Consider the following 26,237-nt stretch of genomic DNA (forward strand, 5'->3'; position numbering starts at 1 on the left):
ACAACCCACAGGGGTTGGTTTGTTTTTAATGCCACATGAGAACAGAATAATTTATGATAGTGTAAGCTGAAAGGAACTGACTCCTCCCCCCAAAATAATTAAAATTATGGAATTAGAGCTGCATATGAAGGAAACATTGAGGTTGGCAGAGGGAAAAATGTGTGAATGTTAGTTGATTTGTATTTGCCTTAGGACTTTTTTTCAATAAAAGCAATAGATTTTGTGGAACATCAAAAGAACTAGCCCCTAAATTTAAGCCTGTCAACATGTCTGCTAATAGCTTGATGCCTCTGATTGAAACAGAGGTTCAAAGCAAATGTACAATCAAAAGTAGAATAGGGCCCTTTTTTACTCCCTAAATAGGCCATATGTTGTTTCTTGGGAGTAGTTTTGTTTATATAGTTATTAAAATAGATTGCCAGTATCTCTCTTCCTGCCTACACAAGCAGCTAATTGCTTGATTGTAGTCATACCCATTCTGCTTTATTTTAACAGCCGTGGCATAGCAGCTGAACCGGTGTTTGTTGGATACTGTGCCCATGAAGCAAGAGGGCCATAACTGCTGCAAAGACTTCTTGTCAAGAGCCTGAAGTGCCTCAGGGGTACGAATATGTATGTGTGGTTTCGTATCTGAATCAAGACTTAAAATTTTCACTTTTAAAATAAAATTATTTGACAGCCTTGTTGGAGTAAAAATTACCATTTTCAGCCTTTCAAAAGTAGGGATTCTTCACAGTGAAATCATTAAACTTGATGCCATAGAGTTACTAATTCTGTGCACTCTAAGGCTGAAGAATATAAAGCTAAGACATTTAAATTCAGAGCAAACTATCTTTTTTATTTCAAAGTATCACTTGACCTTTTTCTAGGTAACCAGATAATTGCAACCTATAGCAAATCAGAACCATTACAGCTTAATTAACTAATTTCAAAAGGTAAACAAACAAACCCGTTCTCAACGTACTGCAGGGTGGTAGGTAGGAATTAGTCCTGGAAAAACTGCCTTTCTTGTATTTTTTTTGCACATATCTTACCTGATTTGCAGAAGTATCCATTTAATTTACTTGGTAAGCTCAGGTAGAAATTACACCCAGTCCTGAACACTAGCTCATAAAGGATTTCTACCAGTAGAAGTAATACTTGTAAGTTGTACAATGTAAAGTGCTTATTAACCATATCTTTTTGTACAGCTGAAAACAAATCAAGATACAGAGTGCCAAAACTGTAAAGTTATTTCAGTGATTAAAAAAACTTCCACAAACTTTATTTACTAGATTAGGAAAACAGTCCCAGTGGCACATTAAGGTGGACTTCGTGCTCATTTCTGTGAAGATGATTTGCATCACTTCTCATTACAGATGTCCTCAAGATAAAAATTTACAAAGGAACAACTTGTGGTTGCATCCCTGCTTTGCAATCACGAGGTTATGCCAGCAGAGCAGTCTCTTGAACCTTCCTCCCTGGACAGTTAAAAGCAATCTTTTCATACAGCTGTTAACTCATTATTTGCCATCACCAGTTGGTCCCAGACAAAGACACTGGCGTACATACAAAAATATTTGACAGGAGGATAGAAAACACTGTTCCTAGAGAGTAAAGATCACACCAGCCCCATCCTCCTCTGAAGAAGTGCACTTTGCTCTTGACTGCTCAGGGCTTGATAACTGGCAAGCTCCAATGTGAAGGTTGCTGAACCCGATGTTAGAGAACGCAAAACTGTTGAGTAGCCCTGGACAAAATGGAGAATACACATCACTCAAGTTAGGATAAGAGGAAGATAAGTTAGCATAAGAAGCTGCTTAGACCACAGAGAGAGAAAAAAAGAATGTCAGAAGTATACTGCAGTGTAGTAGTAAGTTAACTTTCCAATATTACCGCATTAGAATTGCAACACATGCATGAGTCAATAGTAATATTTTTAAAAACCTGTTCTCCATAAAACCTATTTTAGTAGTATTTACTAGTTCTCTAGCTTACAGCTGAATACATGCTGGTTTAGCAATCTGAATTTGGCATAAAAAAGCTACTCAATTTGTGGACACTTCCTTCTGACCTTCAATAATTAAAATACAATTTTAAAAATACATTCTATATTTATTTATCCATAACTAAGGAAAATTAAACTTAAGCCAAATATCTTAAAGCATATGAAAAAGATCAGTTTTATCATTGGTAAGGTAATCACATACCATCATTTCTGCTAGTGGTACAGCAGCGACTACAACTCTGTTATCTTGACGAGACTGGATTTCCTGAATATTACCTCTCCGCTGTGCAAGATCAGCAAGTGCTGCACTGAGATGATCTTCACTTACTGTGATTTCTAAGTTCATTAGGGGCTCCAGTATTTGTATACCAGCTTTTTTCAAAGCCTACATGGAAAGGAAGGAAGTTACGCTGATGTACTCCTATGGGCTTTTTAAAATAAAATTGACTTGTATCACTGAAGCTGACTCAAACTCTACTTGCAAAAGGTGTAAATTCCCCAGCAAGGGCATTACAAGGGCATGCAAAGAGGAACAATGACCAGATATTGATATACATATATTTTCCCAGCAGTAGATCATGCTACCGTGTTTACAGCAGCTTACAGTTTCACCTTTTGCACGCAACGAGAAACACAGGCTGATATCATTGTGTGCGAGGTGTCTGGGTGCACTGTCAGTGATTGCACTGTCACATCTATATCTTGAACTGGGAATCCAAGCAGAGGTCCTGGGTAGGGCCATGAAGAAAAGATAAAAGGGGAAAAAAAAAAACAAGCTCATTTGTTTTCAGAATATTAAGACACATGCAAAAATTTCTCAGAATTAACTTGAAATTTCTCACTTTCCTCTTTGCTCTTTCCTTTCCTGTCCTCTCCCCAGGGGTGTAGCTACTGGTCATGTTCCTCATTTAGAGGTTTTGTCATTACCTAACTTTACCAAAAGAGAATGGAATGCAGACTCATACTTTCTTACTGTCTATCAAAAGCACAGATAATTTTCAGAACCAGAAGCTCCTGAATATACTCATCCAGACAACCATTACCAAAAAGTTATTTTTAAATACGTTATATTATCTGAAACTAGTCTCTAGAACAAAACATCATTTGAAAAAGTAGGGAAAACTTTTGTTTAACCAGAAGCCAGAATATTTTCTATATTTTCCTTTTGAACACAATACAATCACAGCAGTGCCTGATACTAACACATAACCAAAACTCCAGGGGTAATGCAGTTCCATAAAGGATAAACTAGTGTCCTAGGTAGATTACCTCCAACCCAAGACTCTCAAACCAGCCCCAATTGTATTAAACTAGATATGAGGCCTGAACGACATCTGAGAAAAGAAACATAATTTTTTTTTAACAGAAAACATGGCCAAGTATTTTTATTTTTTAAAGCACTTAATAGCATCAATTTTAGGATGGAGACAGTACAGTTCTGCAGTTTCTTCAAGAAGCATAAAGAAAGCACATGGTTAAGACATTCCACAGCCAAAGACAGGAGATGCTTTCAAATTCCTCTGAACAAATTAGAAAAAATTCGTTCATGCTGGTTCTTAAATTCTCCTTTGTTAATCCACAACCTGTTGATTTTACTGTAAGGCAGTTTTTTGCCCACAAGTTACTTAAGACTTCCTATTTTTAATTAGAAGTCAAGGACACTTTATATTTATTCAAGGGCACTTTAATCCTTTAGAAAACAGACTTTCCAATTAGATAAAGCTTTTTACTGAAAACTCATGGATTTAGCATATTTGAAAAATCAAAAATATGCATTAGTAACAGTAATAGAAATGTAATACATGCTGGCCTATGAAACTGTTTCTGTTGTATCACTATGGTTTACATGATGTTGTGAAGTAAATGCCTTATCTCTTATACCACATTAAAAAATAAACCAAAAGAACTCCAAGCTCACTGTTGAGTGACTGAGAAGACAACAACCTTAAAAGCAAACCAAAGGCATGCTGACTTCCCTTTCAGGCATAAAGAAAAAGGTGTTTGGCAGTTTTTGTAGTTGAAATTTTTGTAGCTTTTGTAATTTTCCTTTGTACCTTACATATACATCAATTGTATGTATATATACTATCTTTTTTGCAAGCTATATACTATCTTTTTTTCAAGCAACAGTTTTTCCTTCTAGAAAATTGCTTCTTAAAAAATGTTAGACCCATATAGCTGATATAACATTTCCTTTACCTTGAATGCATGAATTTGTGATTCCGTTTTCTATAGCTCCTTGGAGTTCTTTGGGCAGTACTTCACTGACATTCTCAGCATAGCTGATGATGGGTTTTGTTGTTGCTCCTTCTCCTGATGTGGGTCTCACCTCTATCTCTGTAGTTACACAGTGTCGTTTATCACCTACTGTTTTGTCCAATATATCTGCAGGGGAGGAAAAAAATACATAAAATTAATCTGAAAGCTACTCATATATCGTTTAAAGTAAAACAAACTGCAAAACCAGAAACAAGATGTTTCTTGCATTCACTCATTTTACCTGTAGCTTGGGCAGCATTTAAGATGGTTTCTCGGTATGCTATTTGAAGAGGTCCCAAATAAGTCTCAATTCCATATTCACGTTTGATTCGGTCATGAATAATTTCTATGTGTAATTCTCCCATGCCACAGAGGATAGTCTGGTGAGAAGATGATTAAGAGAGAAGTGGAAAAACATGCAAAACTCAGGTTTTAATATAAATTCTTTAGGCAATGACTTGCATGCTTCAAACTGTCTCTTAAAAATACTTCTAACAGCCATAATACTTAAAATTCTAAGGACCTAAGACATTGCTCTAAACCATCTAACATAAAAGCCATTTAAGTGAGAGTGTTGTTACCAGTACTGTGCTCATCATAAAAAAAGATAATTTTACCTAACCTTAAAGACTATGTGATTCAAACCTTTTAAAATACAGAATTGTCAAAAACATGCAGAGTATGGGATGACTTCCTCTGTTCTGTAAAGCACAAGTGCCCAAGACTCCATTTTAGTTTCATACATGTATCATAGGAACATTCAGAGAGTCTTTTTTATTAAAGAAAATCTCAATATGCAAAAGAACTAACAAAAGTCTGGTCTTGATGTTCTAAAATAATGTTATAAGATGAGCAATAGAAGATTCATCTTACTTGTCCTGTGTCAGGATCTGGCTTTACTTTTAAACTTGGATCTTCACGCTGAAGGCAGCTCAGTGCATTATCCAAGTCTGTACAGAAATACCAAACATTTTATCTGAAGCAAATTCAGTAATTTGAAGGTAAGAATAAGTGCCTAAATATCACCTTCCTCAAAACAAGCAAAAGAATCCTAGAGCAGCAGAGATTTTGGCAAAAAACGTCAGGTCAAATTGCAAGTAACCAGCAACTTCTGATTTTATCCCAAAAATTAACTGTGCTACTAATTATTATACATACTATTTTCATGATATTTTGTGTTTCTATGAAGACAGACTGGAACCTACAAATTATTAATGCAGCTAGTAAATAACTGATAAGAAAAACGTCAACTGTTACATGATTTACTTAAGTACTTCAAGATGAGTTTGATGTGAAATGGTCCAAATGAAAATGTACATCATTTTTTATACAGGGTTTTGGTTTTTTTTCTGATTCCCCATTATCTTAATTGCTGAGGAAAGCAGCAGAATGATAACCAAGAGCCAAGACTGCATTCATCATACCTGACAGTCTTTGGGGAAAAAAACCAACAAAAGCTAACAAACAAAAGCAAACTAAAACATCCAAACACCACAAGATCAGTAACACCTTATAACCCAGTGGCTCAGCCTGCAGACATGTTGCTCCAAATCTGTTTTCTACCTTATTGCATTCTGTCACAGTACACTGGTACTTATCCTCCTCCTCTTCACCACCAAACAAGCTCAGCTTTGTAAGAACAAAGATACAGAATTTAAAGGGTATTTCCAAAAAGAGTAATATTACCAAGCCATCTGGTACACATACTGTTGGAAAAGACAGTAAGATTTACAGGACTGTAAGGATGCAAGGATGAACCCTAACTAGACACAGAGAATTCTTAGTATATAAAGACTTTATAGAGTAAAACAGAGTACCAGCTGAAAAAACCCCCACATTTCAAGGTTATTTGTACTTGGGACACTACATGCAGCCCACCACTGTAACTGCAGCAAAACTCAGAAGTACCTCCATTCTTCTGTTTTTAAATGAAGAACTACTACTTCTCTAGACACAAAATCTAGAAAAGTAGTAGTACCACTACTGCTTGATACAGTAATAACAGCAAAGGATATGGACAATCATGATTTGAAGTATACCCTCAGTATAAAAAACACCAGAAAGAACCATACTCATCCAATTAGGTGGCTGCATTGTACCTTGTTGTTTGGCCATTGAAGGCGGTTCAATGGTACAGAAGAAGACAGGCTCAGGGATCTCAACACCTGCCAGCAGAAGACTGTCTACACCACTCACAGACCTCTTCTTTTCCCCAGCATCCCTTCCAGCCCGGCGTGCTGCAGTGACAGCTGAAGCCTTTGATGACACTATGGTATCTCCAGTGGCACTCTACAGATCAACACAAAAAGTGATGTGAAATAAAAACCAACCCCAAACTCAAAAAGTATGCCAAAGCTGAGAACATTTTAGAAAACCTCTGTAAATGACATTCATGCAGCCTATTCAGACAGTAAGAAATTATTAAACTAATAGAAGCAAGCACAAAACACATTTATTTGAACTTGAAACTGTTGCTTTTGGGTAACTGATTCAGACCATCATTCCCCTTCCCCACAGAAGGTCTCTTGGTGACATTACGCTGTATTTTAAGAGTTACAGTATTAATATGAGCCCAACCCTAACAAAATACACCTTCAGTTTTCAGTCCTTTCCAATCAGCACTGCAGTTTCCAGGTCAATTACTGATATTTGTAGACTGTGGTATTTAATTTTAGGAGGAAGTACACTTAATCGTCCTTCAAATAAAGCAAGTTTACATATGTCACCATAATCAAGAACACATCAGAGATACAGTATCATAGAAGTAGAAAGCACACTAGTGAAACAAGCTCCTTTACAGTATCCGTATTTTTCATTACCTGTTTTAACCCAACAGTCAGAGCAATGTTGCCAGGCATTAGTGATGGTATTTCAATTTGTTGATCAGCAAAAGGCAGGAGCAGACGGCTCATTCTCTCCCTGAAAATTAAATTCTCTGTTACTCAGGACTTGAACAGACATTCCAATACTACATTGAACCACACCTCTATCTTACTCACGTGCAACTTTTGTTAATATTATATACAGCTGACTGAGGTTTCAATGAACCTGAGTAAACACGAACAAAAACTAGCGGTCCACGACATTTATCATGAAGAACTTTGAATGCCAAGGCACACAGGTCATCCTTGTACCACTGCCTGCAAAATAAAAAGCATAACAAAAAGCATACTTGTAGGATTAATCCACTCATACTCACATTTACCTAAATTGTCATTTAAGAGGTGATATGCTTCTTACTGCAATGTTAATGGAGGCAGATTTTCAAAAACCAGAATTTGTACCAAAAAATAATAATCTAAGCAGTTCCACCTCCAATAGGACATGTAAGATGTTATGTGATTCAGACAATACTAAACAGGATTCCTAGATCACATTTTTGTAAAATGACAAGGTCCTCAGATTAAAAAAAGACTTAAGAACTCCAAAGTCCAAGTTTGACAGCTGGAGATAAATGCATCCAATTCCAGTAGAACTGACCAAAGCAGGTTCAGTACTCAAGTGTATTTTTCTGACCACACATCTCTACTATTATTTAATACCTAAAGAGGGTAAATATATTTTAAAAATATGAATGCTTTGTTAATATATTTCATTTTATCCTTTTGTGTTTTCCTACTTATTTTTCATTCTTTTTTTCTGAATCTCCTTTTCTACCTGTACTTACAGAAACTCATACGAACGCTCATTAGGTGCAGGCAAGTACAGAGTAATAGCATCCAGTAATGGCTGCACCCCTTTGTTCTTCAGTGCACTGCCACAGAGGACAGGGACAGCCTTCTGAGCTAGCGTGATTCTGCGGATAGCAGACTGCAACTGCAAAAAAAAAATTATTTTCTGTTAATACATCATCTACAATTTAGTTACACTCCAGCTATTAGATACTGCTAACCAATCTCCAAAAAGCATGTTTGTAAATACAACATCACTCATCCAAACCACTTTCACTGCTTTTAGCAAGCTCCAAACCATAACCCCAAACATTTAGATGCTAAAACAGAAGACACTGGTTTTAAGATTGCTAAACATTTCATACAAATCTGCTGCTGTTCTTGTTATAACAGTCCTTTGAATTCAGTATGCTTCAACATACTGTATGCTTCAGTATGAATTCAGTTGCTTTCAACATGCAGTGTCTAAAGATCCAACCATTTCAAAGTAGCTGAGATGCTATTTTTGTTAGTGAGAATCAGCAGCTCAGTCACGAACTGCACTGAGTCTACCTGAAAGTTCCATTCACCTTTCCCTAAACTCTTTTGTAGCAGTCTTTCAAAAAAAGAAAACCCCACCTTCCTGAATAAATGTACCCAACTTTTAAAATTATTGCTAGATGCCTAAGAATCATAGCATATCTTTATAAAATTCCTACTAACTCTGAATATATTGTTCTAAATCTACAGTACTGTTAATTTACTGCATAAGATGGTGTGATCTCATTTTATTGAAAAATCTGCAAAATCATAATTGGCATGTGTCATATTGCCAAACCCTTGCAATAAGAGCTAGTAAACACTTGTAAATGTAAAAAATACCTTGTCAGCTGGTATTAAGTCAAAATTTTCACTATTTTCTCCTAGAACCAGTTCAGCAAATTCATCATCCAGATCTGCAACCTTCAACAGAATAGTTCCTTATCATTTGGCATGCAGGAGTTTCACAGGAAAGTTACATATCTTACTTACTTAGAATATTTAGCTAAACAGAGCAGCAACAAAGCCTTTAAAGACATAAGCAATTATAAACTCAGATCATATAAAATTATGGAAATGAAGGCTTCAAGAAATTGACGGGGAAAAAAAACACTTATAAAGCTGCTGTCAAGCAAAACATCAGTGGGAGAGAGAATGCTTGTACTTCTCCATGAAATGGGAAAAAACCTTCAGCCATACAGTGACAGCCATGAAGGGTTTAACTGATGTACTTCGGTCCTGCAAACACGAGGAAGCCTGAAGTAAGCAGCAAGCAACCTTTACAAGCCAACAGATACTGAGCTGGAAAAAACAGACAAGCATCATGGCATTTTGGCCTTCTTCATGTCAAGGGTTTGTAGGTCCAAGAGCATGTCTGTTTTCAAATTGTACCAGTTAGCTTGGCATGTAACTTAACGCCTTAAACGTCTAACATACGTCCCTGCACTGTCACAGGCTCAGAACACCCAAGCACAGGAAAGCATTTTGCCTTCTCTATTGGCTACAACACCAATTGGCCAAATTCTGAAATAAAGCCTTGATAAACAATTAGAAGTCTAATCAAATTAATAGCTAAAACATGAGAGATAAAGGAAATAGTTCATTTAATTAAGTGAAAGTAAAGTGTGTAAAAGGGCCAGTATTCAAAATGCTACATTTTACAGGGTTTCTGATAAGGAATATTAACAGCATAGAAAGCATTTTGAAAAATACTTTACAAACACAAGGTTATCTCAATTATCACACTACTAGTCCACCCCTTCCTCCTTCAGGAAGGGCCCAGAAAACAAAGGGGAAAAAAACCAACACTGTTCTTACAAACCTTTCTATCTGACAACATATTTCTTAGAGATAAAAGGCTGGGTATTACCACTGCCATTTAAAACCTACTAAGTTTGGAAAACAGATTGTGTATATGTTTTACTGAATTCAGAGCAATATAAAACAGATGTCTCCAATTTCAAAGGAAACTGAAAGCTACCATCATCTGTTTATGCACTTGCACAATGTTATTCAAAGTTGTGTGGAAGGCCGCCCTTCCAACAAAAAGGATTGATTTATGACTGGATTGAGCTGCTTCTAACACAACACTTAGTGCCATTTTGACCAGGCTGCAACATCTCATCCAGCTTCTAGCTGTCACTTCAGAGGAGTATGGATACCCTGCAGGTTTCAAGTCACATCTGTCATGTTTCATGTGAATTCACCAAATATATTTTGGCATCTAAGACAGTACAAACACCGTCTGCTTTTAGCTTCCCCAGCACAAAACAGACTGATAAATCGTAGGAATGCCATTGGAAAACCAGTAATGGGGCTGGAACACAGCTGGGGGCCCAGAGAGATGAGTTTGTCTGGCTTGAAGAAGCTAAAGGAGGATGCAAATACTATCTCTTACTATTTGAAATAGTGGTAGTGGCCCTGCTTCAGAGAAAACAGAACCAGATTCTCCTCAGAGGTACAGAACGAAAGCACCAGCATGGCTGTCCACCTTGCACCACAGTAAAATCCCACTGAACATAAAGAAATTATGGTCAAGCACTGGGACAAGCTGCCTACAGAGAATCATCATCCTTTGACTTGAAAACTCCACTGAACAAACCTGAACAAGTCAACCTAATGCTGAAGTCAGCCCTGCTTTAAGCAAATCACTTAACCAGACACCTCCAGAGGTCCCTTTCAGCCTATTTTTCCTACCGCTCTGGGTAATGGTTTTAAATATATTATGTATTTACTTTAAAACTTTACTTGTTCTATTAAGGTATTTCTTGCATCCTGGACTTCTTGGAACAGGTTTGGATCATCAGTCTCCAGCAGCAGCTTTCGCTCAAAATTTTTTCCATCATCCACATCAGAAGTAGATTTCCAAATTATTTGCTCCTTAGTCACAACATCAACCAATCCTCTGAAGGTCTTGGCTTCCCCAATAGGCAACTGCAAATTGAACCGAGACTTTAGACAGATGCAAAAAAATGATGAACGAAGTTCCATTCAAAAGAAAGGAAACAAGTATTTAATTTTTAAAGCTTACCTGTAACAGTAAAGGTTTTGTCTTCAACTTTTGTTTGATGCTCTCAACAGCATATGTAAAACTACAGAAAAAGAACAGATACTAAGTTAAACAAAACTTTGTATTAGTACGATAGGCTCACCATTCCCTATTTACTGCGAAAATTACTCCTAGAATTATACAAAAATATGTATTTGCATAACCGAGGAAGTATATAGTATTAACATAAGTATTAACGTTATTGGGTTGCTCTGTGCTTAACAGAAAATTCTAGACATTCTCTTATAAGCTTTTTAGCAATGATTAAAATAACTGCCTGAATACCTTGCCCTGGTTTTGTCCATCTTGTTTAAAAAGCAAATTCGTGGTATCTGGTGTTTGTCCGCTTGTCTCCAGACCGTCAGAGTTTGTGCCTAAAGCAAAAGACAAAATGGAAACATTAGTGTCAACAGCTGAACTATATGCTCCCCAACACCACTGACGGTCTGAGTTCAGAACAGAAAAGGGAACTGTGCTGTGTATTGCGACAATCCCATATTTGGCATCGTAGATCAACTCCACAAGCAGCTTTGTCTTCTCTTGTCTCTCAGCTGTTGTCATTTCCTTTTCTGCACTAAGGGCATGCAGGCATAGTGGCAAGGGAATGTGAAGAGAAACTAAGCACTGTGGGGAGCATATATAGGGAAAACTCTGTAATGTAGTGACTTTATGCTTTATTGCCAAATTACTTAGGCACTCACAGGCAAGCATTTCTGTGGCTACACATACAACACTAAAAACTACTGTGGTTTTAACAGTAATTTGTGCACTGATGAGCCATTTATCATATGTATTTTTATTTGAAAATTAAAGCAGGTATATAGAAAAAGTAAGTTCAGATTCAGTAATAGTCTCTAACCACTACATGGAATAATGCAATAATTTGCTACAGAGTTTTAGAAAAAAAACAAGCAGATCTAATTGTTTTGTTTTTCAGAGTGGAGGCTATTACTCAGTTGAGGTTCATATTTAATGGCACCTAAATGCTTTCCAGTAGCAAGTTAAGTAATGTGACTTACAGAGATTAAGACTTCTCTCATCCCTCATCCAGGAAAAATATATGTCCCATTCAAGAGGGATTTCATATGTAACTTTTCTACAGGATTGAACTACTGAAATATCTCACGCTATAAAAAGTCCAGTTCTAGCTTGCCTCCACCTTTTCTGCACTCTGTTAAGAAGGCCGCTGGGGAGGGAGAAAACCTGCCTGAAAATTATCTATTTTCTACATGAAATGTGAAAATGAGAAACTGGCCTATATTAATTTCATTCAATGTGTGCAGCTAGTCAGAAGTATTCACCTCAACCAACATTTGTAAAAGACAGCAACGAAACAACAAAACCATCCCAAACTTATAATGGTAATCACACTTACTTGCTGTTATTACCATAGAAATTCCTGTGCAGTACAGGATTTAAAATTAAATGCTCAGCTTCCTGAAGCTGAATTTTTATAAAAGCATTGAGAGAGATAATACAGAGAAAAATCTGTACATTATTTCAGCCTGATTAAAGTCATTAAACGCTGTGGGAAAATAACTGAGTGACTGAAGATAAAATCAGAGAAAACTGGGAAGGCACATTCACCCTCTAACAGAATTTGTAATTGTGGAAACTACAGGATGAAGTGCAGTTGATATTCCCCAGATAGGATGTGGTCAGCATGCCCGACTTCCCACACACAATACATGCTAAGCAGAGTGATGACACTGTGTCCAGGTTCTGTTTAAATCCTTGGAAGAGGGGGAACTCAGTGGTACCTTGTAGCTGGTAAGCCACACAGCAGCTGTCAACCAAGGGAGAAAAAAGTAAGATTTCTTGCTATTGAACCAGGAACCGTGGCAACATCACAGACATACACCTCCATCTTAAAGGTGACCCTAGGTAACACTGATATTACCCAGCTAGAAGGCACGACCACCACCCTCTGAATAGGATGCATGACTACAGTCAAAGAAGCTCCACCTAAACACAAAAATAGTATTAAAGTAAATTAAAAATGGGGAGAAGTTCCTGGGAACTTCTGGGATAAGACAACAGGCTGAATGTGTCTTCATTCCCACAGCGACATCTATTGGGTAAGTACTGTACTCTACCCATGCTGAATGACTACCTCAAGCTACCTCTGGTTAGGGATTAGAGCTGGTTAGCATATTGCTTTGAAGACACTTTTGCAGCCAAATGCTATCACCAGAAGTCTTCAAACCTTAACCTGTCACAGTTTTCAATTACATTAATGAGGAGTGCTATTCCATAAACTCTTAAGTCTGAGTCCTTTAAGGGTGCTAACAGTTGCTATCACCATACTGCACTGTGAAAGCCCAGGGTCTCTCTTAACCTGTTGGCATGTCTCCCTGGATCTTTCCTGAGGCACCAACAGATCAATTAAGGACCCCTTAGGAGGATGTCTTTCTGTTTGCATATGACCCTGAACAAGGTAGTTGAGCCACGCTCTGATCCAGTGGACTGTTCAGTGAAGAGTCCCTGGGTCCCCATAATGGAACAATGACAGACTGAATTGGGCACAAAGATTTAATCTTTCCTGGGGAACTAAAAGATTAATCAAACACAAAGGGTTTGAGAAAATCTCTCCCCTTTACCATAACAGACTGCACACACACACATACACAAAAAAAAAAAAATCTATCAGTTGATTTTACCTCAACACCAGCTGAAGCATCAAATACCGCTACAGCTCCATCCAGGACTCTTAAACAACGCTCAACTTCCACTGTAAAGTCCACATGGCCTAAAAAACAATCTTCCTTTTATACCATCATAATTCAAACAGGCACCATCAATAGGTCATTATACATTTAAACAGTATTTTTTTTTCTTTCAAATAAAGTCAAAATAACTTTACTTGCAGTGAAATACACCTATCAGTCTTTGAACTAAACAAGATTATTATAATGCAATCCTAGAACTGAGAACAATTTAATGTGGAAACATCTGAGCTCACTTTATATAAGCCAGATTTGGAATCAGCAAGCAATAATTATCCAAAACTGAACAGAGTTTAGTATAGGCATTTTTATTGATGCAATTAAGCCAATTAAATTTTGCACCATATTTAAGACAAAGACAGTCTGTGACACTTCACCTCACCCTCTCTCCCTTAATAATATGAATGCAACTAAAGAACAGTACCTGGGGTGTCAATCAGATTGATTCTGTAGTCCTTCCAGTCAAATGTAACAGCAGCAGACTGAATGGTAATACCACGTTCTCGCTCTTGTGCCATAAAATCTGTCACTGTGTCTCCATCATCAACATCTGCAAACAGAAAGCAGGATTCGGTAGGTTAACAATTCAAAATCTGAAATTGTTTTTGAATACAGATGTCAAGAGAGAGTTGGAAATAGTCCTTTTACATATATATATGTGTAAGCTGTGAAAATTAGCCTTTTTGAAAACATTACAAGGCCAGGTTATTTACCCAGGCTCCCTTTCCTAGGAATAAATGCCCTGCAAGTGATTCCAAGTAATGCAAGACAAGTAATTCCAACAACCTTTTTGTTGTTCTTAATCCCTCACGAGCATCTTAAAAACTAAACAAAACCCAAAATCATGAACAAACTACAACTCTAAAAAACCTGGCTGAACTCACTGTATGAAATGTGACTGACATTTTGAAATTTGGTAATCAAAAGGTAATTAAATCAAAAGTAAAGTACAAACAAACAAACCACCAAGTAACAGGTTGGGCTTTGCTTACTTTTTAATAACAAGAGAAGCAGTTGACATTTTTAAATTAGCAGGATCCAAGTTGAACTGCTTCACAAGCCAAACATCTTCTATCAGTCATATACAGTTGAAAAGAGTATAAAGTTTAAAATGTCAAAATGAAACACAAACAGAGGCTGCTGTGACCATTTCAATCTTGAAGAATTCTATTAAACTTGCTGTAGCAAAGAAGTTTTTCTGAATCATGGCTTTCAAAAGAAATACTTTTTCTTACTCTGCTCTCCTCACAGGTCAAAAGAGAACTCAAAAAACTGCTTTAGCAGTATGGCCAATTAACAACCAGTAAAATAAGGAGATTCTCTAATTAAATGTTAAACAAAACATAACATGATGAAAGTAAAAGAAAAATATCAACCTATGATATCTGAAAGCAAAACTGCCTTAGTGCAAAAAGGAACATGCATTAAAATACAATTAAACTGCAGCACAACTTTGGAACAACTGCCTCCTACATGAGGTGTTCCACCAGCAACTGTACTGCATGTAATTGTACACTATTAAATTTCTTAAACCTACTGAAATACAAAAAGCATTTCTAACCTCCAAGTGTTCTTATATATCCAGAATAATACAGCATTCTCTCTGTTGTTGTAGTTTTGCCTGCATCAATGTGGGCCATAATGCCAATGTTTCGGATTCTACATAAAGTGAAAACATTGCAGTTAGTGCAGTAATTTCTTAAGCCTGTGATAATTCTTATTTGCATAGTTAATATTCCCCAAGAACAGCACACCAGATAGCAGTGTTTCTCTGCTGCATATCTGATATGGTGTACATTCTAATACTGAAGAATATCAGTATTGATATGGTGGATTTTCTTCAAATCAATAGTACTGAACAGTGTTGCAACAGGTTTCCAAGTTCCACTTCACGGAAAGCCCCTTCTTGGGATCATGCTCACCCATCTGCCCTCCTGACAAACAGAAACAGTCCCTCCCCTCTCTTGTCCATCCCAATCCCTGACACCTAGTGCTCTAAACAACTTACTGCATATATACCCTTTATGCCCCAAATACAGCACACCCAAGTTCTCATGAAGTTGACCTTGATCCGGTTCAGCCTATTCTTCCTTCCTGAAGTACCTCACCAGTAGCTTCCAGAACTGCTTTGCTTGCTTTGCACAGCACAGGCTTGTGATCAGCCCCCATGTTCACCATTAATGCTGGCTTGACCTCACCCTCAGCTACACCCTACTCTCAGCATTCTTCCAAGGGAACTTCATCACTAAGGCACTTCTTTAGCAGCTTAGCCCCTAATTTTAGCCTTGCCCTCATCAAGCCTGCCACGAAAGCAAAGCACACAGCCCTGCCCACTGTAGCAGCCTAGTTGCCAAGCCATCCTTCCCCCCCTTCTTCACCTCCTGGCAATACCATGGATTTGGAGCTTTGCTAACAGCCTGGTTTTGGTTATAATGGTGCAAGCAACGGACAACACAGGACCTCTGTGCTGCCAGCAAGCACTCTCTATCGAAATGTCACAAGGGGAAAGGTAAACAAGTACTAACTTTATATTAAACATGCACATCAGACAAGCATGGCAACAACCTACAATTCTTTATCACATCAACTCTTCTGACTGAAGTTACATCCCAACAATAAACTAGCTTGATGTACCTGGATATATGAGGATTAATGACAGAATGCAGAGATTTAACATCTCCTGAAAAAAAAAAAAAAAAAAGAAACAACTTTTCAGACAGAACCCAATATAGAAATATATTTAAGAAAACTCCTAAAAAAGAAGAGCCAGAAGTCATGATAATCTGTAATCTCTACCACCTCAAATTTTTAAAGATATGTACTTAATTTTAAATAAATCTATCCCCACCTCAAATAAAGACAAACACTTGAGAAAACAGCTGTAATTCAGAAACAACAGAAAAAAGGCAACACAGGAAAGTATCATCATCTTACTCTGCAGAAGCATACCTCAGTTCAAGACAACTGTAATGCTGACATTCATCTGAACTGATGATTAGATAATAAATTTGAAAAGTTATTTCTCCTTTAAGCATTAAAGCTTTACAGCATAATTCTCAGGTTAAAAAGGCAAGCTGACCTGTGTTGAGAAAATATGGGACTGGGAAGTTCTAAAAGATATTTTCTTGCAAGATACATTCTTTCTCACACAGTTTAGCTGGAAAATAAGTTGTCAAGGTAATTTTTTTATGAAACTAACCCAAATTCAGTTATTCAAGCTATTGAAATTGTATTTCAGGAAAAAAAAATAGTATAATTCATCTTTGATAGCTCACATAGAATTCAACACTATTTAACCTAACATTCCTTCACCACCTACAGATCATCTGTCTCATCAGAGACACATGAAAGTAGCATCTTACAGGAGCCCTTAATGAGGAGTTCCAGCACTCTTCACAACTGATCTGACTTCTTATAATATGTACCTTTCCTTATTATTGTTTTCTAAAGGTTTTATACTGTGAATTTACTGAGAAAACAGCACCAACACCAAACTCTTCAGTCCTTGAGCAATCTAAGTGCTCTATTTATGTTTCATGCATTAAATTCTATAAAGAATGACCAAAAGAATACACAATAAAACAGAAAGTGTACAGAAATAGAAAGATTTTTTTTAATTCACTTTTAAATTAATCCTTACTATAAAGAAAACGACATAAACGTATACCTGGTGGAGAACTGTAGTTTCTCAGACTGCAGTTTCGCTGTGTCACACCCATGACTCTCATTTTTGTATTTCTGAAATACATGTACTTGAAAGAAAGAAGAATCATCTAGAATGTTTATTGTCATGACTAGATACTTTGTAGCCACATTTTTTGGCAGCAGTAGAAAAATAAACTAAAAAAAAATCTACAAGAACAGATACTGTTGCTAGGTATTTATATAAGGTCAAAACACCAATTATTTAAAAGCAGATGTTCGAAGTTGATGTCCACACTAAGGTTTAAAGTTGATCCAAATAATATTTGGGATATTCAGTAAAAATTTATGGCAGCATCAAAATATTTTTCAATAGCCAAAAATTTTTAAATACGTCTAATTACTTGTGTAAATAATTTAACAATGATAAGAGTTAAGCAGTAAAAAAATTTACACAAAATTTACAAATTCAATTCCCAATTCTGAAGTCCCATTCCAGCATGAAAGTATGCATTATCCAGAGGCCAACCGTTAAAGACCAAAAAAACCCAAACAAAAACCAACACCCCAGTTAAACAAAGCTTACTCAGAATAACACAAGTGTTTCCCATGCTCACAGAGGAAGTATGAAAACTGGGGGAAAGCTTACCTTATTGCACAAACTTGATGACTTCAATGCATTCACTGAAAATTTTCCCATAATTCTCAACATTCTGCCTCCCATCTCTAAAGCTGTTCCCTGGCAAGGTAAGTAAACAAAATGTTTATGACAGGAAATAGACTAACCATGTTCCTTTGTTCCAATCACAAAACTTTATTCTTTTTCATGGGAAATTAGGTTAATATTTTTCAGGTTATTGCTTTGCAAGTTAAGTCAGTGTCCGATCTGTAATAATAATATTATTAAGCCTTAAAAATGCAGCATAAATGCACACCCACAAACACTAAATATATTTTTCATGGAAATACTATATTTCCCCAGGAAACATTAAAGCAGAATAATGAAAATTAAGAGTTTACACTCACTCTCAGTTAAGCTCCAGAGCATCGATTACTGGTGAGCAAAGTGCAAATAGCTTTTCTAATCTTGAAGAAGGAAGGATGGCAGGGCAAAGTACCTATTTGGGTCAGAAACAATAGAAAATATTAAGTACTGTGACCTTTTAAGCACAGCCAAAAAACAGTGCAACATAATAGCCCAAGCATCAAAAGCAGCAGCGTCAAAAGCATTCCTAGATGGCTGCCGGTTATTTGAGGAGACATCACTGGCCAGCTCCCGTGACTTTCTGCTTCGTAGTAGTTTCACAATAAAGAGCAAGCGGCTCAGCGCACACGGTCACCTCCACTCCTTCATCTTGCGAGCCGCACACGTCTCCTGATGGTGCCGGCGCAGTTTGCTGACTCGGGGAGCGGGAAGGGCGCGGTGCCCTCACGTGGACGGAGTCCCCAAGCCGCGCCCAGCCGAGTCCCGCCAGAAGCCGATCCCCGGTGGCTCTCCGCAAAGTGACACCGCCTTCCTCGCCGCGTTCCGAAGCCCTGGGACGTTTCGTGCGCCGGCTCCCGGTCACCTTCTGCTCCCGGACCTCCCACTCGGCCCAGCCCGGAACGGCGCGGGACCTGCCCCTGTCAGCACAGCCGCCGGAAGGCAACCTGCTTCTCCCTTCCCCCGCTACCTCACCTCCCTCCCGCGTTCCGCTCTCCCGCCACAACCTTACAGACCAGGCATCAAAAAGCGCCTCTTGGGCCTCTTCTGCTCTATTTCTCGCCCTCTCTCTGACCTCGTCGAGCCCGGCGCGAAGCCCTCGGGGGGCGCAGACCGCCGCCCTCCGCCGGCAGGAACCAAAGAGGCGCGCGGAAGAGTTTCCATTGGGGGCCGCTTCCCAAAAGGCCCGCCCTTTCCGCCGCGGAGGAGGCCGCGGGACTGCCGACATGGTGGGAGCCGGTGCTGTGGGATACGGCAGCCGGGGGCACGGGACGCAGGGTCGGGGCGGCGGGTTGCAAACGGCGGTGCAGGGGAGGGACGGGGAGGCTGCGGGAGGCCGGGTGGGCCCCGCAGTGAGGATGCCGCCGTCGGGCCGTCGCCTGCCCGCGTGTGGCGGAGGAGCCGTCCCCGCCCCGCGGGCACCCGTGCCCGCTGACCGCGCTGCCTTTGTGTCCGCAGCCGCAGAACGAGCACATCGAGCTCCACCGCAAGCGCTATGGCTACCGGCTGGACTACCACGAGAAGCGGAGGAAGAAGGAGGGCCGAGAGGCGCACGAGCGGTCCCGTAAGGCCAAGAAGATGATCGGGCTGAAGGCGAAGCTGTACCATAAGCAGCGGCATGCCGAGAAGATACAGATGAAAAAGACGTGAGTGTCCGCCTCCTCTCTGATACCGTTCCGTCATCTTGACGCTTGAAGGATGAGATGAGACGCTGATATTGTTACAAAAAGTTCACTATTGCTTGAGTCACATGTTATGGTTTTAAATAGTGATCAGACTGTAGAAGGAAGGCGACTTTGCCACAGCAAACACATTTCAGAGTCCTTCTCTTTTAAATGAATGTTAACAATTTCACTGCTAGAAGTACTTCCTGAGACAAGTGTTGATGAGCAGTAACCGTGAGTAATGTAATCATGACAAAAAATGTGAATGCAATTCCTTGGAGCTTTTATATCAGCTGCTGTGTTAGTGTAGCAAAAGGCAGGTTTTTTTAATAGTTAATAGAAATTATACAGTCGTATACAAAGTATTTAAGGAGAAGGTGAGGCCTGTCTTCAAGGATTAACAGCAGTGTTGAGCATCAACAATAAAAGCATTTTTTTGTAGATTTTATCTGTTATCCAGAACTTGAAATCAAAGCTGTTAATGATGCCTGAAAACCAGGCAAGAAAACAGTACTCCATAGTACAAGGCCTATAGAGCAAGTATTTGGTTATTAGATGCTGGGAGTGAGGGGGATAGCTGCAGCACAAACTCACTTGTCCATTCTTTGCACAGCACTAGCTTTTTTACTTTTTTTACTTAATGTGCAGTTGTGAAAAGTATACTTTCCTAGCCTTCATGTTGCAGCATATTTTCAAATTACATGATTATGTAAGCCCTTGTAGCACATATGTGGTTTCAGCAGGAGGTGGTTGCCAGCCTCCTGGTGGTGGGCTTGAACTTTTCACCCCTGATTCCTGCACATGCTCTGTAAGATTGTCTGCTCAAGTAGCCAGTGGTTAGCTTTTGCAGTTAGCTTGTTCTGCTAAATTTGCATAAAACGTGCTTCATTCACATACTCTATTAAAAAGTAACTACTTCTTTCTTCATAGCTCCTGCTTTTGCATAGCTCAAGAATTGCCTTGTTGCCTAGGCATCATTAAAAGTCTTACTGATTGCTAATGAACTTCATACCTATTCACCATGTAGTTTTTGCTGGTTTCAAAGTGTAGATAGCTGTTTTCCTCTGCTACTTTTAAAGATAATGGGTTTATTAACCCATTATTAGTTTGTGGGTCTTTCCTTTCTTTCAATAAATGACATCAAAATTAACAAAACTTGGCCCCTGTTACAAACACACATTCCTCACATATGTAAGCATTGTTATCAAATCTCAGAAGAGGAATAGAATGATATTTTTTGTCAGCAGAGAGGAAGGCTATCATCTCTTGAAGTGCTTGGCTGTTTGCTTTAGGTCACACAGAAATTCCTTAAAGAGGTGCATGTCTTTCCTGTGTTCCTGTCCTGGTAGGAAGTGACAAGATTAAGTGAAGTTAGTAATTTACCTTGAAAATTACTTAATATTATTCCTTAAATATAAATATATTACTTCACAAATACCCCTTAAAGAAAACTTTAAGCAGGCACAGACTAAGTTAAAATGGTATGTCTAAAACCAAGTCTTTTTTCTTGTGCTGTTAATATTGGTTTTCTTTCTTTGCAGCATTAAAATGCATGAGAAGAGAAATACAAAGCAGAAGAGTGATGAAAAAACACCCAAAGGAGCTGTACCAGCATATCTGCTGGACAGAGAGGGCCAGTCCCGGGCCAAGGTCCTCTCTAACATGATCAAACAAAAAAGAAAAGAAAAAGCTGTAAGTAAATGTATCAACATTCGGATACCTAAAATTACATGTAACAATGACCACTTTATATTGTTGATGCTCAGGTTACCTAGCAGTCTTCAAGTAAAAACTAAGTAAAATAGGAAACCTTGAGTAACTGAACAGTTTAGGACAATGTGAGCATATGCAGTATCTTGATTTTAGGAACTTTTAAGTGCCAATTAAAATAAGTGGCTATGAGTTGCATAACAACTATGGTCTACCCCTTTGCTTTCCAGAAATTTGACTTTATGCTTTGGTTTTTCTCCTTTCATTTAAAATGTGACAGGTAAGAATATTGACCGCTTTTTTTTTTTGTTTTGTTTTACTCTCCTTTCAGGGGAAGTGGGAGGTTCCTGTGCCAAAGGTTCGTGCACAAGGAGAAACAGAAGTTTTAAAGGTGATTCGTACAGGAAAGAGAAAGAAGAAGGCATGGAAGAGGATGGTTACAAAAGTTTGTTTTGTTGGAGATGGCTTTACTAGGAAGCCTCCTAAGTATGAGCGATTCATTCGACCAATGGTAATGTTTTAGAGCCTTAAAGATCATTTAAGTAATAATTCTTTTGATTTACTGCTTTGATTTTCTGTGTTAAAGAAACTTTCTTGTATGATAACGCACTTGATTGTTACTCACGAAGAACATTCCTGTTAGTTTCCTTGCAAAAACATAAACCTCTAATAGCATGGAGGGTGGGGAGATGCCTCTACAGTCCCAGTCTGTGTTGAAATACTTGCTTTTATTCCTGTAACTTAGAAGATGCCAGTAAGTTAAAGCTACAAGCTCTCAAATTAGCAGGGGAAAGTCTTTATCAAAAGTTCTTTCCATATATTTTAAAGATGGAGGTGTCTTTTTCAAGCTGCTATGATTCTCTGAACTGCAGAAGCTCACTCTGTTCTAGGACTTTGGAATTCCCTCCTTTTAGCTTAAATAAGCTTGAAGCACAGTTGTGACTGTGAAGGGAAAAGCTGTGCCTCCAGCCCAACCTTTACTTACACAGCTGCAGAAGCAGTGCCTGGGCTTTATCAGCCTGGCAACACACAGGCAGAAAAGCTGGATTCAGTGAAATAGTGTTTTTTTTAATATAAATAGCCATTCCTGTTCCCTTACAGGAATCAGCAATCACTGTGCAGGCTGCCCATTGAATTGTACTTCACTACTAGTTTGATGGTCTTACACAGCAGCCTTGGAAAGATTTTTTTGATACAGAAAAATTTATGGTATATAATGTACCCTCTGAAGTGCAGGTCACTAGATAAAAAGTGCTATAGGAGATGGGTATTTCATATTTTGCCATACTTCTTCATGGAACATAAATTGTCCAAGGTAACAAGTATTATTGTTGGGCTACTACTAAAACTTGACATTCTGAAAACATACATGGAAAGCTTTATCTTTTCATTAAACAGATTTTAAAATAAGTCTGGCAATCTACAATAGGCAGATGGCATTCTGTATTCTAAGTTGTTTAATTCTTCCTAGTCTCTCTAAACATATAAAGATGAGGACATAATTCCCAAAGTATTTAACTAGATCAGTTGTGAGAGTTTAAAGCAAGTACTAACTCATTCTAATGCTCTTTATGCAACAGGGCTTGCGTTTCAAGAAGGCACATGTGACACACCCTGAACTCAAAGCTACTTTTTGCCTACCTATCCTTGGTGTAAAAAAGAATCCATCATCTCCTTTGTATACACAGCTGGGAGTAATTACTAAGGGTACTGTCATTGAGGTGAACGTGAGTGAGCTTGGCCTTGTGACACAAGGGGGCAAAGTTATCTGGGGTAAGTAAGTTTAACTAGTTATACTGCAGAAGTAGCAGAACTACTTTTTAAAGTTTTTAATCTTTGTTGCATTGTGTATTGTCAAGACTCATCCTCTTATCATAATTGATCCATTGTTAAAAGTTAGGTTTGGGCTGTAGCAGAAGCAACTAATAGCAACTCTGAAAATACAAGATTTAAGTGTTAATCTTAGGCTTTTCATTCACACTTGCAAAATCAAATTAGATGAAGTTCAGAACAAAGACTCAGCTTGCTTGCTTGTATGTCATATTGAGCAGTGCCACAGGTCTGTAACCATGTGAACCATGAACAATTGAATTATATTTGCAGTGGAAGTTCTGTGTGTGAGCCTCATCAACAGATTCTGCACCTGGGATGGGGCAGTCATGGTTGTATGTATGGAATGGGGGAAAGGAATCTGGAGGCCCTGGTTGATGGCAAGTTGAACATGAGTCAGCAGTGCCCTGGCAGCCAGGAGGGCCACCCATATCCTGGGGGAGCATCAGGAACAGCATCAGCCAGGCAAGGGAGGGGATTCTCCTGCTCTGCTCTGCCCTGGCACAGCCTCACCTTGAGTGCTGGAGGCAGTTCTGGGTGCCACAGTATAAGAGAGATACAAAACTATTGGAGAGTGTCCAAAGGAGGGCAACAAAGATGATGCAGGGTCTGGAGGGGAAGCTGTTTGAGGAGAGGCTGAGGTTATCTGGTTTATTCAGTCTGGAGCAGAGAAGACTGAGGGGAGCCCTCACTGTGGTCTTCAGCATCCTCACAAGGGGAAGATGAGGGGCAGGTCCTGATCTCTTCACCCTCATGACCAGTGACAGGACTTGAGGTATCAGCACTAAGCTGAGTTAGGGGAGGTTTAGGTTCTTCACCTAAGCTGTGGCTCCTCAGGGAAGTGATCACAGCACCAAGCCTGACAGAGTTCAAGAGGCATTTGAATAATGCTTTTAGGCACATGGTGTGATTCTTGGGGGTGTCCTGTGCAGCGCTAGAAGTTGGACCTGATGATCCTGATGGATCCCTTCCAACTCAGTATATTCTGTGATCTTCATAACATCAGAGTGACTTCATTTAACAGACAGTAGGAAACCTACGATTTTTTTTTAATCTTCTCAGAACTCTAAATGATCCATTTATAAAAAAAGAGCTTGAATATAATGTTTTGAGAATATAAGTTTACTGCTCAGTAGAAGGTAGATTTAGATTTCAAAATGCATTTGAGTCCCTGTACTTTAGAGACTTGCTGATTGAATTTGCAAACATAGAAAGATCTAATCTATATTAACTACTTCCAGCTTTTGTACACATGTAATTCCCTTTTCTCTCTAGGGAAATACGCCCAAGTAACTAACAATCCAGAAAATGATGGCTGTATTAATGCAATTCTACTTGTTTAAATTGGATACTAAGTGTTGGATGTGGGCACCTACGAAACAAATGGACTTTACCCAAATTTACAAAATCTTTGGAACCTTCAGCCTTTCCAGAACAGTGACCCCACAAGCCGATGAGGAACTTCAGTCAGAAACAACTGCTCACATTTTTGTGTTTGCTCAGCTGAACATTGTCCAAATAAAGAGATTTAATTTTTATTTGCTCATGTGGTATGGATTTGATCTAAACCTTCTTGGTTGTTTACAATAGCAGTTTCCTTGCTTAGGTATGTTGTACCTAATTCAGGTCGCCTTCCCATAGGGGAAATTTCCCATATGGTAAATACAGTGTATTTCCCATATGGGAAACACTTGACAACATTTAGCTTATGTCTTTAACTTACAGGCCTAACTTAGTTAGATACCTAAGATACTTAAACGTCTAAGAAATCAAAATTTCTCCTAAATTTTCTGTAGCATATGCATGCACACAAAGTGCAAGGTACCTGTGAAAAATTCCCCTCAAAGGTAGTGAAATGCTCACTCTGGATGCTTTTGATCTCCTCAGCAGCTGAAGGGTTGGGCTTCGAGAGGGTATCCTCTTTCAGCAATCCTGTGTATATAGCAAACAAGGGTTATCTGGCTCTGAGAAGCCTTGCTCAGAAGTTGTTAGTTGCAGCCTGCTGCAGTTCAGGAGGTCTTATTTTTGACCTCTGTTTAGGCCCCGAGGGAGTGGGCTTTAGTCATAACAATGTTTCATCCTAGCCACAGTTTGGGTCATTTACTTTCTTTGAAAGTGTTAGATCAAGGATGTTAGGGCAGTCAGGCAAGAGAAACAGTTTCCAAGTTTGTTCATTATGAACAGGAGCTTGTTATCAGCTGTTTCTGGGAGCAGGCAGTTTTTCTGATGAGCCCAAGAGGAGCTGAGCCCGGGTGCTGTACAGTCACGGCTGAAGCCCAGCAAGCATTTGTCAGATCACAGCACTGCCTGGAAAAGGAGCAGGGGATGCACCACCACAAAGCAGGGTGAAAGATAACCAGAAGGGCAGCTACTCTCCACCTGCCCCCTTACCTCATGCCTTTCTCCCCTTTGTTTCCATGACTGCATTAATGGAATTAATGAATCTAGGAGAGTGTTGCACCTTAGTTTCAAGCAAGAGAACAGTTTCAGAAGTTAAAATGTATGAATTTAAAAGGGCTTAAAGATGTGAACTTTGAAAATGGTCAGTCTTGATACTACAACTATTTGTAGCAATTTTGGTGGCTTTAAGAAATACTGAAGAGAAGCTACAGGTCACAAGGTTTTGCTGATCAATATATAGGTAGCTTGCATTCTTGAAATAAAAAAATCTAATTCTGCTTCTAAACTGGAAGCTTTCAGTAATGTTGCAACTGAAGTGGTAATCTTCCAGTCATGGATTTAGTGGTAAACAGAAATATTTTATCACTATCAATATCCACACTCACCACTTTATATTCTTACTCTTAAATAGTACTTCAATTCTAGCCCAAGAGTTTTTAGCACAAGTTGCAAGTCAAATCCTAATAAATTTCCTCCAGTTTATACAGGCAGTAGTTACCTACAGCAGATTTGAGTATATCCTGGTGGGGAGATTCTACCACCTCTCTGAGCAACCTGATCCAGCATTTGACCACTTC

At 38.7% G+C, this 26,237-nt stretch overlaps 3 protein-coding genes across 13 annotated transcripts in view; 2 read left to right on the forward strand and 1 right to left on the reverse strand.

Annotated features, from left to right (window-relative positions):
* HEXB (hexosaminidase subunit beta) overlaps window positions 1–8,842 on the forward strand; it is a 25,705-nt gene extending 16,863 nt beyond the window's left edge. For 2 of the 8 annotated variants that reach the window (XM_053932508.1, XM_053932514.1), the window contains one exon: window positions 496–683. In XM_053932508.1, the coding sequence (XP_053788483.1) occupies window positions 496–559 (64 nt within the window). In that variant the 3' untranslated portion in view covers window positions 560–683. Of the gene's footprint in view, window positions 1–495; window positions 684–1,358; window positions 2,509–6,462; window positions 6,532–8,823 lie in introns of those variants that run through there. The other 6 variants (XR_008428709.1, XR_008428710.1, XM_053932512.1 and 3 more) reach the window with 6 other exon arrangements.
* GFM2 (GTP dependent ribosome recycling factor mitochondrial 2) lies at window positions 818–18,853 on the reverse strand. Of its 4 annotated transcripts, none has more exons than XM_053932505.1 (22): window positions 18,693–18,853; window positions 18,379–18,470; window positions 18,002–18,091; window positions 17,378–17,448; window positions 16,345–16,390; window positions 15,272–15,369; window positions 14,135–14,260; window positions 13,645–13,733; window positions 11,270–11,358; window positions 10,967–11,027; window positions 10,684–10,869; window positions 8,779–8,859; window positions 7,914–8,062; window positions 7,246–7,386; window positions 7,066–7,165; window positions 6,346–6,535; window positions 5,120–5,196; window positions 4,488–4,626; window positions 4,187–4,372; window positions 2,600–2,715; window positions 2,190–2,372; window positions 818–1,729 (listed from the first exon to the last, which is right to left on the reverse strand). In XM_053932505.1, exons 4-22 carry the CDS (start codon window positions 17,436–17,438, stop codon window positions 1,601–1,603), a joined length of 2,247 nt encoding a protein of 748 aa, XP_053788480.1. In that variant the 5' UTR covers window positions 17,439–17,448; window positions 18,002–18,091; window positions 18,379–18,470; window positions 18,693–18,853; the 3' UTR covers window positions 818–1,600. The 4 variants fall into 4 exon arrangements, with proteins under 4 accessions (XP_053788480.1, XP_053788478.1, XP_053788479.1 ...); XM_053932503.1 differs by having other exon boundaries at window positions 17,378–17,462; XM_053932504.1 differs by lacking the exon at window positions 8,779–8,859 and having other exon boundaries at window positions 17,378–17,462.
* Window positions 18,854–19,198: 345 nt separating this feature from the next.
* NSA2 (NSA2 ribosome biogenesis factor) lies at window positions 19,199–24,797 on the forward strand. Its single transcript, XM_053932515.1, has 6 exons — window positions 19,199–19,284; window positions 19,514–19,701; window positions 21,261–21,411; window positions 21,761–21,940; window positions 23,010–23,202; window positions 24,535–24,797. The coding sequence occupies exons 1-6, from the start codon at window positions 19,282–19,284 to the stop codon at window positions 24,600–24,602; spliced, it is 783 nt and encodes a 260-aa protein (XP_053788490.1). The 5' UTR covers window positions 19,199–19,281; the 3' UTR covers window positions 24,603–24,797.
* The last annotated feature ends 1,440 nt before the right edge of the window (window positions 24,798–26,237 follow it).

The sequence above is a fragment of the Vidua chalybeata genome, chromosome Z (assembly GCF_026979565.1).
Source record: "Vidua chalybeata isolate OUT-0048 chromosome Z, bVidCha1 merged haplotype, whole genome shotgun sequence".
Lineage (NCBI taxonomy): Eukaryota > Metazoa > Chordata > Aves > Passeriformes > Viduidae > Vidua > Vidua chalybeata.